The sequence below is a fragment of the Crocodylus porosus genome, unplaced genomic scaffold (assembly GCF_001723895.1).
Source record: "Crocodylus porosus isolate Cpor-Errol unplaced genomic scaffold, CroPor_comp1, whole genome shotgun sequence".
Classification (NCBI taxonomy): Eukaryota; Metazoa; Chordata; order Crocodylia; family Crocodylidae; genus Crocodylus; species Crocodylus porosus.
In genome coordinates, this window is record NW_017728909.1 from 60,154,961 (window position 1) to 60,169,277 (window position 14,317).

At 42.1% G+C, this 14,317-nt stretch overlaps 1 protein-coding gene across 1 annotated transcript in view; it reads left to right on the plus strand.

Moving 5' to 3' along the window:
* The window catches only part of ADGRV1 (adhesion G protein-coupled receptor V1), a 466,251-nt gene that overhangs the window by 204,616 nt on the left and 247,318 nt on the right, over window positions 1-14,317 (plus strand). Inside the window, exons 71-76 of the mRNA XM_019532360.1 lie at window positions 258-401; window positions 2,884-3,055; window positions 3,438-3,573; window positions 6,408-7,255; window positions 9,915-10,032; window positions 10,846-11,017. Coding sequence (XP_019387905.1) covers window positions 258-401; window positions 2,884-3,055; window positions 3,438-3,573; window positions 6,408-7,255; window positions 9,915-10,032; window positions 10,846-11,017 — 1,590 coding nt within the window. The remainder of the gene's footprint in view (window positions 1-257; window positions 402-2,883; window positions 3,056-3,437; window positions 3,574-6,407; window positions 7,256-9,914; window positions 10,033-10,845; window positions 11,018-14,317) is intronic.

Genomic DNA, 14,317 nt, shown 5'->3' on the forward strand with positions numbered 1-14,317 from the left:
CTGCATGTCAGTAGGCTTCTAGGACATAAGGCTTTCTTCTTCATTCACAATATCAACATTTCATTTAGAAGAGTTTCGAGAACGATCTTCGTAAAACTGCTTGTCACCATAGCTCTACTCTCTGAATGGTGATGTTACAAGAGCTGTAGACAGTTACTGCTACTTAACTCTTTGATTCAATGCGTGTTCTTACTCTTTTTAATAGTTTGAAATTGCTAACTGCTTTTACTGTTGTTGTTCAAATTCTCTCTTTAAAGGTGTTTCTTTTACTGGGCTCAAATTTTACTCTGGAACTAACCAATGCAAGCCTGGCTGATGGAAGTGCCAAGTATGTGCCTAAGATACTAGCAGAAGCAAGATCAGTTACTCTGTCTATCCCTGAGGAAGCTGCCAATCCTCAGGTCAGTTGCAGTACAGTAAGATTTCCAGGAGAGGGTGGCTCAAACCCCTTTGTGCTACAGTCTAAATCAGGGCTTCTCAACTTCTTTAGACTTAAGGCACCCCTTGGAAAAGGCCAGCTCTTCTTTTTTTACTTTTATTTTTTTACTACAGAAAAATAATAGAGCAATTCACTGTTGCAAAGTACTCAGAAAGACCAAAACAGGTCAGCATTTTTTTTTGACAGTAGGCATTTCTATTTGAAATTTCTGGGTTTATCTTGTGAATTATCTTGTGAACAGTGCTGATATTGTAAGATACTCTTAAAAGGATCTCATGGTATAGATTTTCCTCTATTTATGCAGGTTCCATATATGCAATTTTGCTCTTATGTGATCACCCTTTTTCAACCCCAGATTCCTTATATGTGAGAAATTCACTCTTATGTGATTGGGGCCCTGCTTCTCCCCATTCACCCCAGCCCCTGGGCTGTGCCATGGCATGGTGCAGGCAGGTGGAGTCAGTTGCTCGCAGATCTGCTGCAGCAGCTGGGATGAGCGGGAAGAAGCGGAGCCCCGGGGGATTTAGGGCACAGTGCAGCCCAACAGCTACAGGCAGCTGATGTCAGCTGTTCCTGCGGCCACTGCAGCAGTCAGTGGGATGAGTGGGGAGAAGCAGAGGCCCCTGGGCTGCGGCAAGGCATGGGAACTGTGAGTGGGTACGGGGTGCAGGACAGCAGGGGACCTCATCCTCGTACTGCTGCCACCACTACCTGCCTGGAGTGCCGGGAAGAGCCTGGTGCCACTGCCGGCTCCAGCCTTGTTTGCAGGAATGAAGTGGTAGCACGGGGAGGGGGGGGGCTGCTGCCACCCCAGAATTTGCTGTAGCCCCCCCCAACCTGCCTGCTGAGCACCGAGGAGAGCCCAGCCTGCAGTGGCAGCTTGCTGTTGTCCCACGTGCAGATCCAGCACTGCCCCCCCCCCCCCCCCCGGGGAAGAGCCTGGCACAGCCCCCCAGCCCACAGCTCTCCTGGGGGCGGCATGTAACAGCAAGACCTGCACGGCCCCCAGTCCCATGCCCCATGCCTGCATCTGCTCACAGTTTCTGTCGTTTTGCTGCCTGCTGCAGCCCTGGAAGCTGCCAACGGGCTGCGCTGCACCCCTCTCTTCCCTAGTCCCAGCCTTACTCCCTCCCTCACCACCATAAGCAAATATCCTTATTGGTTACATTATAAAGTGGGTTTGCTTTATGCGAATTCAATTTATGCGCCATTCTCCGGGAATACACGTACTACATAAATCGAGGGGAACCTGAACCTCGGTTGAGAATTACTGGTCTAGACTTACGTACTATATTTAGATTATACTAATATTTGTTTGATTTAATTTTTATGGTCAACATCAAATTAATGGCTGTCTGTCCTCCCTCAGTTGTTTATCATATGTTTATGTATAAAATTTTGCCACTTCTCTAAATCACAACATACTATTTCTAAGTATATCAACGTTTAGTAGACTTTTCTACAAGTATCTGTCTAGTCATAATGACTTCAGGAAATTGCCAGTGAACTATAATAAAGGTTCTTATAGTTAATATACTCCAATGTCTGCAGGTAACAAAAGTGCTAAGACTTTTAAGGGAAAGTGTTGATTCTATATGCCATTAAATCTTGAAGACTCAAAGAAATGTATACGATTTCTTGCCATTCTTTGACACTGGTCGCCATATAAAGTTCAATATGATTAAGTTTTTGTTGTATGGAGAGTCAAATTCAGCTTTTATTTCCTTCAGTGTGGCTACACAAGAGTAAAAAAGGGTAGAATTACTCCATAATAACATAGTATTTATGCTACAATTCCTTTTCAATATATTGAACATAAGAACACTAACATGCTATTGTGTACTTCTTAAATTTCATTGACATTTATATTAAATGCTTTGAAATAATTTATCTTGAAGGCCATTTTCTCCTTTTTTCTTTCAGTTTGCAATTTAACTTAATTGATGTGGTCTGTCTATGAGCCTTGTTTGTCATATGGATGCCATTTATATTATCACCTTTAGATTGCAAGGCTAAACCTTTTTAGCCATAATTACAGTTGAAGAAGGAAGTTACAGTAGCAAGTTATCTTCTGAGCGATGTTATTTGACGGTGACTTTCTTTTCACCAGATGCCTAGTTGCTCATTAGTTTTAGGGTGTGTGTTTGTGTGTGATATACACACACTCATAAACCCCAAAAGCTCACTGCCTTCTAGGACAGTCAAGGAAGGGTTAGAGATTCAGGCATTTTTTGCTCAGGATGACGTTTTGCAGACATGGAACCAGAGTTGAGTCTCAGGAATCCAATATTTAGATTTGATAAATGTGTATGAAAAGTGTATACTATATTATAGTACTATAATAGGTTAGGCTTGCCTACTATAATTAACAAGTTAAAACAGAATATATGCACACATGTACTGTCTGCTCTATTTTAGGTAACAAAAATGTGTTATGTTTCTAGGTTGGCTTTGATTCTGTTATTTTACGACTTACAAACATTATAGCAGGGACAGGTCAAGCTGTGGTAACCAGAAAAGGAATGTATGGTGCTGTAACAGTTAGCTGGACTTCTGGATACCCACATGGGTTAATCCCAGAATTTGTTCATCCAGGCAATATTACACCTGCATTTGGTAAGTACTTGTCTGAGTACAGGCAAAGCTATAGAATTTCCATGGCTGACTAACTCCATTTCAGTTGGTGCTTTGGTTTGTTTGTTGAAGTGCTTGCACTCTGAATGCAACACTTGTTGGAATGGAAATGTATTGTGTATTTTAATCTGAGAATAATAAGTCTCCATTTATTAAAAAGCAAACCTTGAATGTCATAGACAACGTATACGTTATGCACAATGCTCGGCTTTTTACATTACTGCTTTATACATTTCTCATGCAGATTTCTACTTTTCTAGATAGTGTGATTCAGTTAAATGTCCATATTTTTTGTTACAAAGTAAAAAGATGATTCCTATTTAACAGTTTGTGAATTCCTGCTTCTCTCTTATTTCCCCTCCAGGAGATGTTACATTTTCCTATGGCGAACAAAGCAAAGTAATTTTATTTCATATTATTCCAAGTCTAACTACACATGAGGCATTCGCTATTCATCTCTTAGCAGTGCACAGCAACGTGTCTGGTGGGGCTCGCCTGAGGTGAGGGTATCGCTCAGTGTCTTTGTTGGTTGCATGAACCTCAGAGGCAGTAAAAATTAGGATTTGCTTACAAACATTTCATTTGTAATAAGTCCTGTCAAGTGAAGACAAAGAAAAAATCAGTTATATACAGATGTGGTTACTGTTTTGGAGAACTGAATTTGGTGAATTTTGATTGTTTTGGACATGGTCTGTACAAGTCAAAGCAGCACCATGATGAGATATGCTACATAGTTTCTAGGGTTGAAAGGGACCTGAACAGATCATCAAGTCTGGCCCCCTGCCCTGGGCAGGAACAAGTGCTGGAATCATAATACCCTAGCTAGATATTTATCCAACCTCCTCTTGAAGACCCCCAAGGTACGGGAGAGCACCACCTCCCTTGGGAGCCCATTCCAGAGCCTGGCAGCCCTAACTCTAAAGTAATGCCTCCTGATATCAAGCCTGACCCCCTTTCAATCAATTTGTGGCCGTTATTTCTTGTTATACCAGGTGGTGCCCGGGTGAAAAAAAAACAAAACTCTTTTCCTGCCATGACTTGGATTCAAACCAAGGTTGCTGCAGCCACAACACAGAGTACTAACCACTATACAATCACAGCAAGCCACTAGAAAAGCTGCACCTGCCTTGCCTGTTTTAGCTTCTAAACCAGACGTACAATAATGTATTAATGCTTAAGAGCATGAGTGTTTCTGATAGGCTGGTGCTACTCTGATGTGGTTACTCTACATCAGGTTTGGGACCTAGCATGCCTGAGATATTCTTAACCTATCTCAGCATAATGCTGCCTTGCCACCATATCTTATCATTCTATACCAAAGGAAACGATTAGCAGGGCTTATCTGATCAAGTTAGGGGAGCTTTGCAATGCTAATTCTATTCCACACCAGTAGGGCATGGGGTATACTAGGGCAATGTCTTTAGAACTAGTGTGTGTGGTAGTAGTTAAGAGAATAGAGGGTCCAAGATTTCCTGAGAAACCATAATAGAGAAGGCCACTATAGAGAAAAATATATCAAATAGGTTTGATTCCCTAGACAACATCAGCTCTCGCTACAGAGCTGTCCTTCTGTGCTCTTTGATTTTCTTCTCCATACCATGCAGGTCTGGAACATGAGCATCAAACCTGACACTAGTACAGATAGATCCCTTCAATCCATGGCAGGTCTGGTAAAGTTTAGATAGCGTGGCTATTTTCTTTCAGGTTGCATTGTTAATGTGTGTCCTTTCACCATGTGGAGGAAGAACCACCTTAGTCTTGTGCTTAGGATTACTTGGAGAATTAGTACACTAGAAACTACCCTACTTCACAATGAACACTGCCTAGTATTTTGACGAAGCAAATGTTCACTTCTGTCGAATGAACCCCAACCCCAACCAGGTGCTCTGGAAGTCAAACAATTCTCTGTGCAAAACAAATTTTAACTTGGGGGGAAGGCTTTCCCAAACTCCTTAAAGTCCTCCAAAATGCTAGAAAATTCAGTCTTATATAATCAAGAAACACAAGGTGCGTGTAGATGAAACAGGGAACCTAAATTGAAGCGGTGGGTTTTTAAAAACACTGCTTCAATTTAGGGCTGATTAAACCCCCGTGTTGTGCACACACCCAATTTACCTGCCTCTCCGGCGACGGGGAGGGGAGGGTGAGCTGCTGGCGGGCAGAGCAGTCCCTAGGCTTGTGGGGGAGGGGGACTGGTGTTACCCTTCATGGCAGTGGTGGCCCCCCTAGGCGTCACCTGCCCACAGGCACCCGGCTCAGGCTGTCCGCAGGGGCACTAAAGCTGAGAAGCACCAAACCTCCACGTAGCACAGGCAGGCAGGCTCCAGGGGAGTGGCGGGGGTGGAGATCAGGCTCACGGCTTTTCTTGGGTGGAGCCTGCCTTCCCAGGCTCCTGCCAGGCTGCCTTCAGTGCTTCCTGCAGAGCCGTGGAGCTGCATGGAGCCCAGTGCTTCACTTTGCTCTATGGCTGTGGGGTCAGCAAACTCTGAGGAGTTTTAGTTTGCTGCACCCCTCGTCATTTAAGGCACATTATGCCGCTCAGTTTCCTACAGCAGCTGGAATTAATATGTAATATGCCACTGAGGCATGCAAACACCAACACTGTTAAAGTGGTGCAAACACATGCCCCTTGTTTAGTCTACACATGGCCACAGCTCACAGGATTGGTAGCTGCTGTCTAGATCTCTGTTGACATGGCATCCAGGCCTGAAGAGTGTCTGTAAGTGTCGCTTAATAAGGTGCAACAAAGGCATAGTTGACAAGTTTTAAGTCTGACCCAGACAGAAGTCAGTACTAATTAAAATAACTATTTTAACTAGTAATATTTGAAAGGTTTTGCAGTAAATATCTAAGCTCCTCGCTGGGTTTTCCTCTATTGATATACTTACATAAAATTCACAGAACTCTCATTTTTCTTTACATTTGCTAATTAAGCTAGTCTAAGGCTGTCTTTGTGTGCATATGTGCCTTACCCTGCAGGAGTCTCACCAAGAAAGCATGATGTTTTGCACAAAAAATACCTCTATCTTTTGCCCCATCTCCTGTCTCAACATTTGTTTCTTTTTTGCCTCAGCTTGTAATCTAGACTAAATGACTAGTGCCAGGGCACTCTACAGAAAACTTCTTTTTCTTCCACCATCATACTGTCATTATCATGTCCTCTCAGATTCTTACTTCTCCAAGTACCTTGGATATTCTCAGTATGATAGCATTTTTCATCCAACTTTTATAGCCATAAATGATTTCCCAGGATTCAGTACAGTGCAAGATCAGACGATCATTTGTGTGATGGAGACTAGGTTCCTCTATTTAATGTTGTTGTTTTTGTCTTTAGATGGGGATTCACTGTAGCTGAAATTGAGCCAATGGGTGTCTTCCAGTTTTCCTCTAACTCAAGATATCTTTCTGTTGAAGAAGATACACAGGCGATCAAATTACATATTCAAAGACTGTTTGGTTTTCAAAGCAACCTAACAAAAGTGACTTACCAAACTACTGCAGGAAGTGCCAAACCTCTTGAAGACTTTGTACCTGTTCCAAGTGGAGAAGTTGTATTTGGACGTTTTCAGGCAGAGGCTGTATTTGAAATAATGATCATTGATGATACAATTTCAGAGAATGATGAGGACTTTTTTGTAAATTTGACTTCAGTGGAAGCTTTGGACATTCAGCAATTTCATCATAATTGGAAGCCCCGTTTAAATCCAGATTTTAGTGTTGCAACAATTACTATATTGGCTAATGATATTGTTCAAGGAATCCTCAGTTTGGGGCCAGGGGTTATTTATACTGAAGAAGACACAAACAACAGTACACCTAATACAGTGATACTTCACATCAGAAGGACCCAGGGGCTTGCTGGGGATATCAAAGTAACTGTTAAAACCTTTGGAGAAAAAACTGCACATAGTGGGATAGATACATTTCCTTATGTTCATGTCTATGGAAAGTCAAATCTTACATGGGCAACTGAAGGAATAGACTTTGAAGAGCAGACTGTGGATTTGACGTTGCTAGATGGAGAAGGAGAAAGCAAAGTGTCCATCAGAATTCTTGATGATGATGAGCCTGAAGGGCAGGAATTCTTCTATGTTTTCCTTTCTAACCCTCAAGGTGGAGCTCAGATTGTAGAAGGAAAGGATGAATACGGGTTTTCTGCATTTGCAACAATAATTATCAAAGGTAGTATTGTTTCCAGAGGTTCAATAAATAAAAAGTAATTTAACATAGAATCATTTGGCCAACTTGAAGTTCCTCCAGAAATTTAAATGTTAATGTTGGAATTTCTTTGGGTGGCTGGCTCCCAAATTTCAGCATTTGCAGACAGGTGGAGCAAATCCTTATGCCTGAGCACTGCTAGCCCCACTTCATCTCATTCCTCATGGTAATGTGCTATCTTCCAGAAGTCAAACTCCATCATGTGTTGCCTGTACCCTTTCCTTGTGTGTGTGTTTAATTTGACCCATCAGCAGGTTCTGGTTTAAATTGCGTATACCATGCCTGCAGAATTGAGAAGGGGACTTTGCCTTTTTCTATTGGCCCAATCTCTTCCCTAGTGGCTTCTGCAAGGTATAAACAAAAGTAGAATCTGTCCTACCTGTATTCCCCACTTCTGCACATCACCGTTCTAGGTCTCCCTGCTTTGGTTCCTCCTCTGTCTTTGGACATACAGGCTGTGATGATTATTGTGGATTAAATTAGACAGCTGGCTAATGGCATGGGCATGGGAAGGCATTTGTTCCCATGGTAAGAATTTCCTGGAAATTGTGAGCGCTAGAAAAATAAGGGCATTCAGGTATTCTAACTCCTCAGCTGGAGAGATACACAGATGCCTCAAAGGTGAACTCTCCATCCAAATGCAACTGAAGGGCTGCTCCTTGAGTCCCCCCATAGTTAGGGGAGCCTGATGATTGACAGCCTGCCCTGTCCCTGGCCAGGGAAAGGGGCAGACTGTCAATGAGCAGTTGCCAGCTACTCAAAAGCAGCAGCTGCCAAGGATAGTCCCCCCTGCCCTACCATGCACGGATGGCAGGGGGAGGAGAACTTCTCTTTTCACTTTCTCTTCCCCCCTCACCCCCTGGATATTCTCCAGGCCCCTTGACCAGTCTTGCAGAGTCCTGGGACTTTGAAACAGACGTTAGAAGCTGAGCTGCTCTTTGAACAACACCAGCTCTCCCCAGTACTGTTCAGTTGGTAATGGGATGTCATACTGCCATTTGGACAGCACTAGTACTTCCTGCTCCTGTTCAGCAGATGACAAGCAGCCAAGCCCCTATTTAAACCAGGGGTGGGCAAAATGTGACAGGTGGGCTGGATGTGGCCCGCTAGACCATTTTATCCAGCCTGCAGGGCCCCTAAAAGTTTAGAAAATTAATATTTATGTGCCCTTGGCTGCCTGTCATGCAGCCCTCGATGGCTTTCCAAAACTCAGTAAGTGGCCCTCTGCCTGAAATAATTACCTGCCCCTGCCTTAGATGGATTGGGTTGTAAATGCAGCAACCCAAAAAGGCATGGAAGCACTAGCTGTAGGGTAGTGATTCAGGGTGGAAGCGCTAGCTGTTTTCTACTGCAAGCTGCTTGAATGGCTGTACATTTGCATTTTGTGCCAGAAAAAGCCTGCCTGCAGCCTAGGTATTTTTTTCTTTCACTGACTTCATCCTAATATAATAAGTTGAAACCAGAGCACTGATTTCCTTTTTCTAACTAACTGTCACAACCTTTTTCCATATAGTTTCTGTATATGCATTTTTAGGACAAGTTTTTATCGGCATTTTAAAAATATTTTTTAAACTCCTAATGGTTGGCCCCATTCTGGAAATTTAATCCAGATAGTTACTTTTAATAATGCTAAATGGGCATCAGGTACTAGAGCCAAATTCTCTTTAGGGAAGTATATGTGACTACCAGAATTACCCATCCAAGAACAGACTGTTAAAATGTGTGTGTAACTATGTACATACTAAATTAGATTGATCTAACTGGCCAGGTGTGCAGATGTTTAGAGGGCTAAAATGACTTTAGAAGTGGTGCACCTGATCTAAATTTAGCTCATCTCAGGAGGTGAATTAACTTTAGGCTGACTTGGTTCACTTGATCTAAAATGGGTTAACCTGATCTAGTCAATGCCTGTGTATGTTCACAGCACAGCTCTGAGGCTGAGAAAGGACAGCCATTTGTTCCAGCTCTGGGACTGTGCTGTTCCTATGCACCCCCACCCTGGCCATGCTGTTTTCAGCCCCCCAACTGCCTGCCTAGATGGGGCAGCCTCCTGCTTGGACGTACCAACCACTGACCCCTTGATGCACTACCCTGCTCCTTCTGGCCATCCAGTCTTTCCCTATTCCTGAGTTACTTAACTCAGGCTGCCTTTGCTGCTTCCACCACTGGTGACCACCTACCTGCATGTGCTGCTTCTGATTTAGGTTTACATGGTTTAAAGCAAGCCATCTAAACCTACACTGGGTTCTTGGAGTGTTTGTTCACATCCTAGAGCTACATATAAAAATTGCTGTTTGTATACCAGACACCTGACCAGAAACCCCTGTTGAAAAGATTTCTTTACCATTAAAAGGAAATCTTCAAAATGTATATTTAAGACATATATACATTTATATTTAATTACATATTAGCTTCCAGAATTTTTATTTTGTTAAGGCTTTGAAGAAAACTTCTGTGGGTGCAGCCTTCACAGCCTTTGAAAATTTGGCTGTTTGGTTGGTTAATATCCTGTCTCCTTCATGTGGTTTTCATTTTGAAGCAGTATTTTCTGCATTAAAAAATTACAGCTCATTCTCCACTTCATTTTTTTCTTAACGTTTTTGATTAATGGTTTCTCGCACAGGAAATGATCTTCAAAATGGCATTTTGGGATTCAGCCCGGAGGTACAAAGTGGCCTTGTGCTTGATGAAGATTCTGAAAGCAGAGAGGTGCAGCTCATTGTCACAAGGCAACCAAACAGGTGCAGGCAACGGCTGATACAAGTGCTGTCCCCACATGCTGTAATGTGCTGTGTTGAAATCAAGGATGCTGCTGTTAGCAGAAGAGGTTATCATGGAATTTTATAATAAATCTTGCTTCATAAATGTGAAGTGTGGTTAAGTCAGGCAGTGTACCAGTACTAAACAGAAAATGGAGAATTCAATCTTTCCCTAACTTAGATGAGATGAAAATTAATTTCCTTTGTATTTATGAACACTTACAGTTAATTGCTTACCTTTCTCAAAGTATATCTAAAATGTCTAATTTCCTTTATACAGTAGGTGTAAGCATTAAGAAGTATATTTAATGAGATGAATGTGTCAGTATATATTTATGGATTTCCATACATTTTGTGAATGCAAGTTTTATATTATACAGATGTGTGTGTACACACTGACAAAAGCACCCAAAAAGAGACTAGGTGATTTTTCAACTTTTAGGAAAGCCAGTTTTTGCTCCCAAATGCTTAAGTACTAACTTTTGAACAATGAGAAATCCCATATGCTTTAGTTAAGCCTGGGTTTGTATAATTTGCTAAATCCAGCAGGTTCCCAGCGACTGAGTGATTTGGTCCTGCCTTCTCTGACTCTTATTAATGTAGTCAGTTTTAGAGGCAGTAATCTTCAGAAGAAGAAATATTTTTCACTTGTTGTAAGCATTTTATTTTCCATTTTGTTTCCCAGTTTAGGTTATGGTTTTTAGCGCAAAAAAGAAATGTTTCTGGGTAATTGAGTTTTGCCGAAACAGTAGGTGTCACCTTCAACACATTTATACTAGTTTGCTTTGTTCATAGGGCCTTCGAAGATGTGAAGATTTTCTGGCGTGTGACCTTTAATAAAACAACTGTTGTCCTTATGAAGGATGAAGTAAACCTGGCAAATGAACTGGTAGCTGTGGTAGGGACAACCACTTGCATTACAGGTCAAACTACATGCAGTATCTCCATTAAAATAAAGCCCGATAATGTGAGTAGTCGTTATAAAGTGATTTGGTTTTGCATGATGATTTACCGAGTTAAAAATGGTTCCTGGTATGAAATTTAATACTGAGACTTTTTGCAAACTCCTATTTACTTAATTGAGAGTTTTAATCATAGTTGTGATTAGGTCACTACTTTTCTAGTGCTAAGAATTTCACAGAAAAGAGTTGCATGGGGTGGGAAGCTGAGGCAGTGCATCTGGATTCATCCTACAGTGGGAGTTTCTGATCTGGGCAGATGTCTTGGTAACCTGCATCTCTTCAGTGACCAGAGAGGATTGGCACCCAGGCAGGGTCCCCACAGGACTCCCTGAAAGCTCACTGCTGGGAAGGTTATCAGGGAGCCAGGTGCTCTCTCCCTTCCCTCTACATTGGAGAGGTGAAGGAAGAGCAGAGGACAGTGAGATACTAGGTGACTGCCTTTACAAAACAAGGTGCACATTATATTTTGGGGTGTGTTGTATGAAAAAAAATACAGCAGGTTGCCATCATTTCAGTGAAATCTGTATTCATTAAGATGAGCTATTCCACATTGTAGCCAGGGTTACCAACTGAAAATGTATAGACTCTCCAGGCTGAAAGTGTCTGTCTATAAATGCCATAAAAACCTTTGTAGTCCATAAGAACATGAAGCAAAAGTAGCTCCACAAAAGCAGGGTTGATTAAAGCTCCATGCTCAGAAAAGAAGCTGTGCAGCTCTCTGCAGTGTTGTAGCACAGACAGGGCACAGCAGCACCACCTGGTGTCTGAGCCAGAGCACAGCCTCCAGAAGGTAGCTCTTCTCAGGGCTTTGTGGCTCCTTCCCTAACCCCCAGGCATATGCTGGTGCTGCCTTCCATTTGCCTGTAATGCTGCTAGGTGGCAGGCACTGGTCCTTCTTTGGCTGTGTGTGCTGGGACTGGAGGAGTGGGGCTGGTGGGGGTATGCTGGTGGAGCTGCATTGTGCAGGGTGCAGTCAGGAGTACCAGCATGTGGGGGTAATTAAGGGACTTCTGGGGTGGGGGGCAGTACAGTGTAAAACCATTGCTGTAGGTAAGTTGGGTTGCCAATCCAAGAATTATTTTTTAAATATTTTTTTACTGCTAATCCACACTTTTTTTACTGCCAACTAGTCTTTTTATTATGGTTTGAACCCAGCTCTTATCCATGGTCTGGTAGAAGGGTTACATCTGTATTATGTAAAAGCATGCCCATGAAAAAAAAGTTTGGTTGTCAGTAAAATGTTTGCAGATTGTCAAAATTTCTTTAAAAAAAAATTGTCTTGGGTTGGCAACCCTGATTGCAACTGGGATGCACCAAAACACTTTGCATATGGTTTTGCAGACTCATAGAAAATAACAATGGAGGGACCATGGGAGGTTTAGTCAATGACCCTTTCCTTACAGTAGTATGTCATCTGAGTAATTCCATCTAGTTATGTAGAACATATAGGCATGTTTCTACCATGTATGTTAAAGTAAAGCACATATGTGTGTTCTTTCTTGAAATAGAGTCTAATACAAATTTTAACCTTGGTAACAAAGGCTACTGCATTACATTGGGATCTTTAAACTTGGTTGGTCTAAAACATTAGTTCAAGTGTTGAAGCATAGCAGTAATCCTTATATATTAATCAACAAGAAAGTATAGTTTAGAAAACTATTCATAACATCCTCCCTTTAAAATGCTGATAAAAAGAAGTATAATAAGAAAAACCATTCCTTATGGTTTTATGTTTTGCTTCTACATGTTAACTTCATTAGAGATTAATACGAATATAATACTGGTGCAGTGGCAGAGTGATTTAAGATATCTCTGCAGATACAGAGGTATTATCTGGAGCCTCACTCTAGGTTTGTTCTGAAAGTTGCCCCTCCCTCCCTACACCCTTCCAGCGCTAGTCATCTTAGCTGTACTGAAGTACCTCATCATTCAGACCTGGAAAGTCCAAGTGGCCAAATGTGACTCTGACGTATTGCTCCCTTGAGTATTGGGGGCTACAGAAACTGGTGCACATTAATTGTGCTAACCCAATGCATGGTTAGGTTCAAGAAAGAATGTTGATTTTTTTTTTTTTTTTTTTTTTTTTAGATTGTTACTTTCAAGAACTAACAGGGATTAATGTCCTGCACCCTGTGCTGTTCAATATGTTTATTAATCATTTAATAAACAACTTCTTAAGCAAACTTTCTGGCAACATGAAATTGGGGAGGATTGTAAACACACTGGAAGACAGGAGAGGAATTCAGAAAGATCTTGACAGATTGGAAAGCTGGGCTGGAGCAAACAAAATTAAGTTCAATGCTGACGAATGCAAGGTGGTACATCTCAGAAAAAAGAACTAAAAATACAGATAGAAAATTGGTGACAGCTGGCTGGTTGGCAGCATTACAGAAAAGGATCTTGGAGTCTTGGTGGATCACAAACTTAATATGAGTCTGCAGTGTAATGCAGTCACATGAAAGGCAAATGGGGTTTGAGGCTGTAACAATAGAAGCATTAGGTGCAAGACGCACAATGATGGTATCTCTATACTCTGAACTGGTTAGGCCTCATTTAATGTACTTTGTACAGTTTGGGGCTCCACATATTAAAAAAAAAAAACCATAGAGATGTCAGAGAGGGTCCAGAGGTGGATGACCAAAATGATAAAGAGCTTGAAAGGCAAGCCATAGTGGGAGAGGTCGAAGGCAATAAGCATGTTCAACACATGGAAAAGCTGCTTAAGAATAGATGTTTTAAATATCTGAAGGGCTGTCATAAAAATGAGGGAGAATATCTTTTCTCTCTAGCTGCAGAGAACAGGACGTAGACTAATGGCTTGAAGTTGCAGCCAATAGGCTTATAGTGGATATTAGCAAACAGTTCTTTGTGGTTAGATCAATGAGGCAGTAGAATAGACTGTCTATGGGAGTTGTGGAGTTTCTATCACTGGAGGCGTTGAAGAAGAGTTTGGATAAGCTTTAGCCAGACACCATCTAAGAGTAGCTATCCTTGTGCTATACTATGGGTATTTCCCATGCTTCTGGGCTTTGCTGGTTGCCACATGGGGCTGAAAAGAAATCCCCCCTCCCCTTGTTGCTACAAATGTCAGGGGGAAGGAGGGAGGGGTGGTTGTCTTGCTCAAAAGCATCGGGTGTTGACTGCAGTTAAGGCTGGAGATTTTCACTGGGATGTGCCAGTGCTCTTGCTGGATTAAGCCCTTGGGGTTTTTGGCTTGAGGGTCAGACTGATTGCCCTATTTGTGGTCAGGAAGGAATTTTACCTTATGGCCAGATTGGTATAGGCTGTGTGGGTTTTTGACTTCC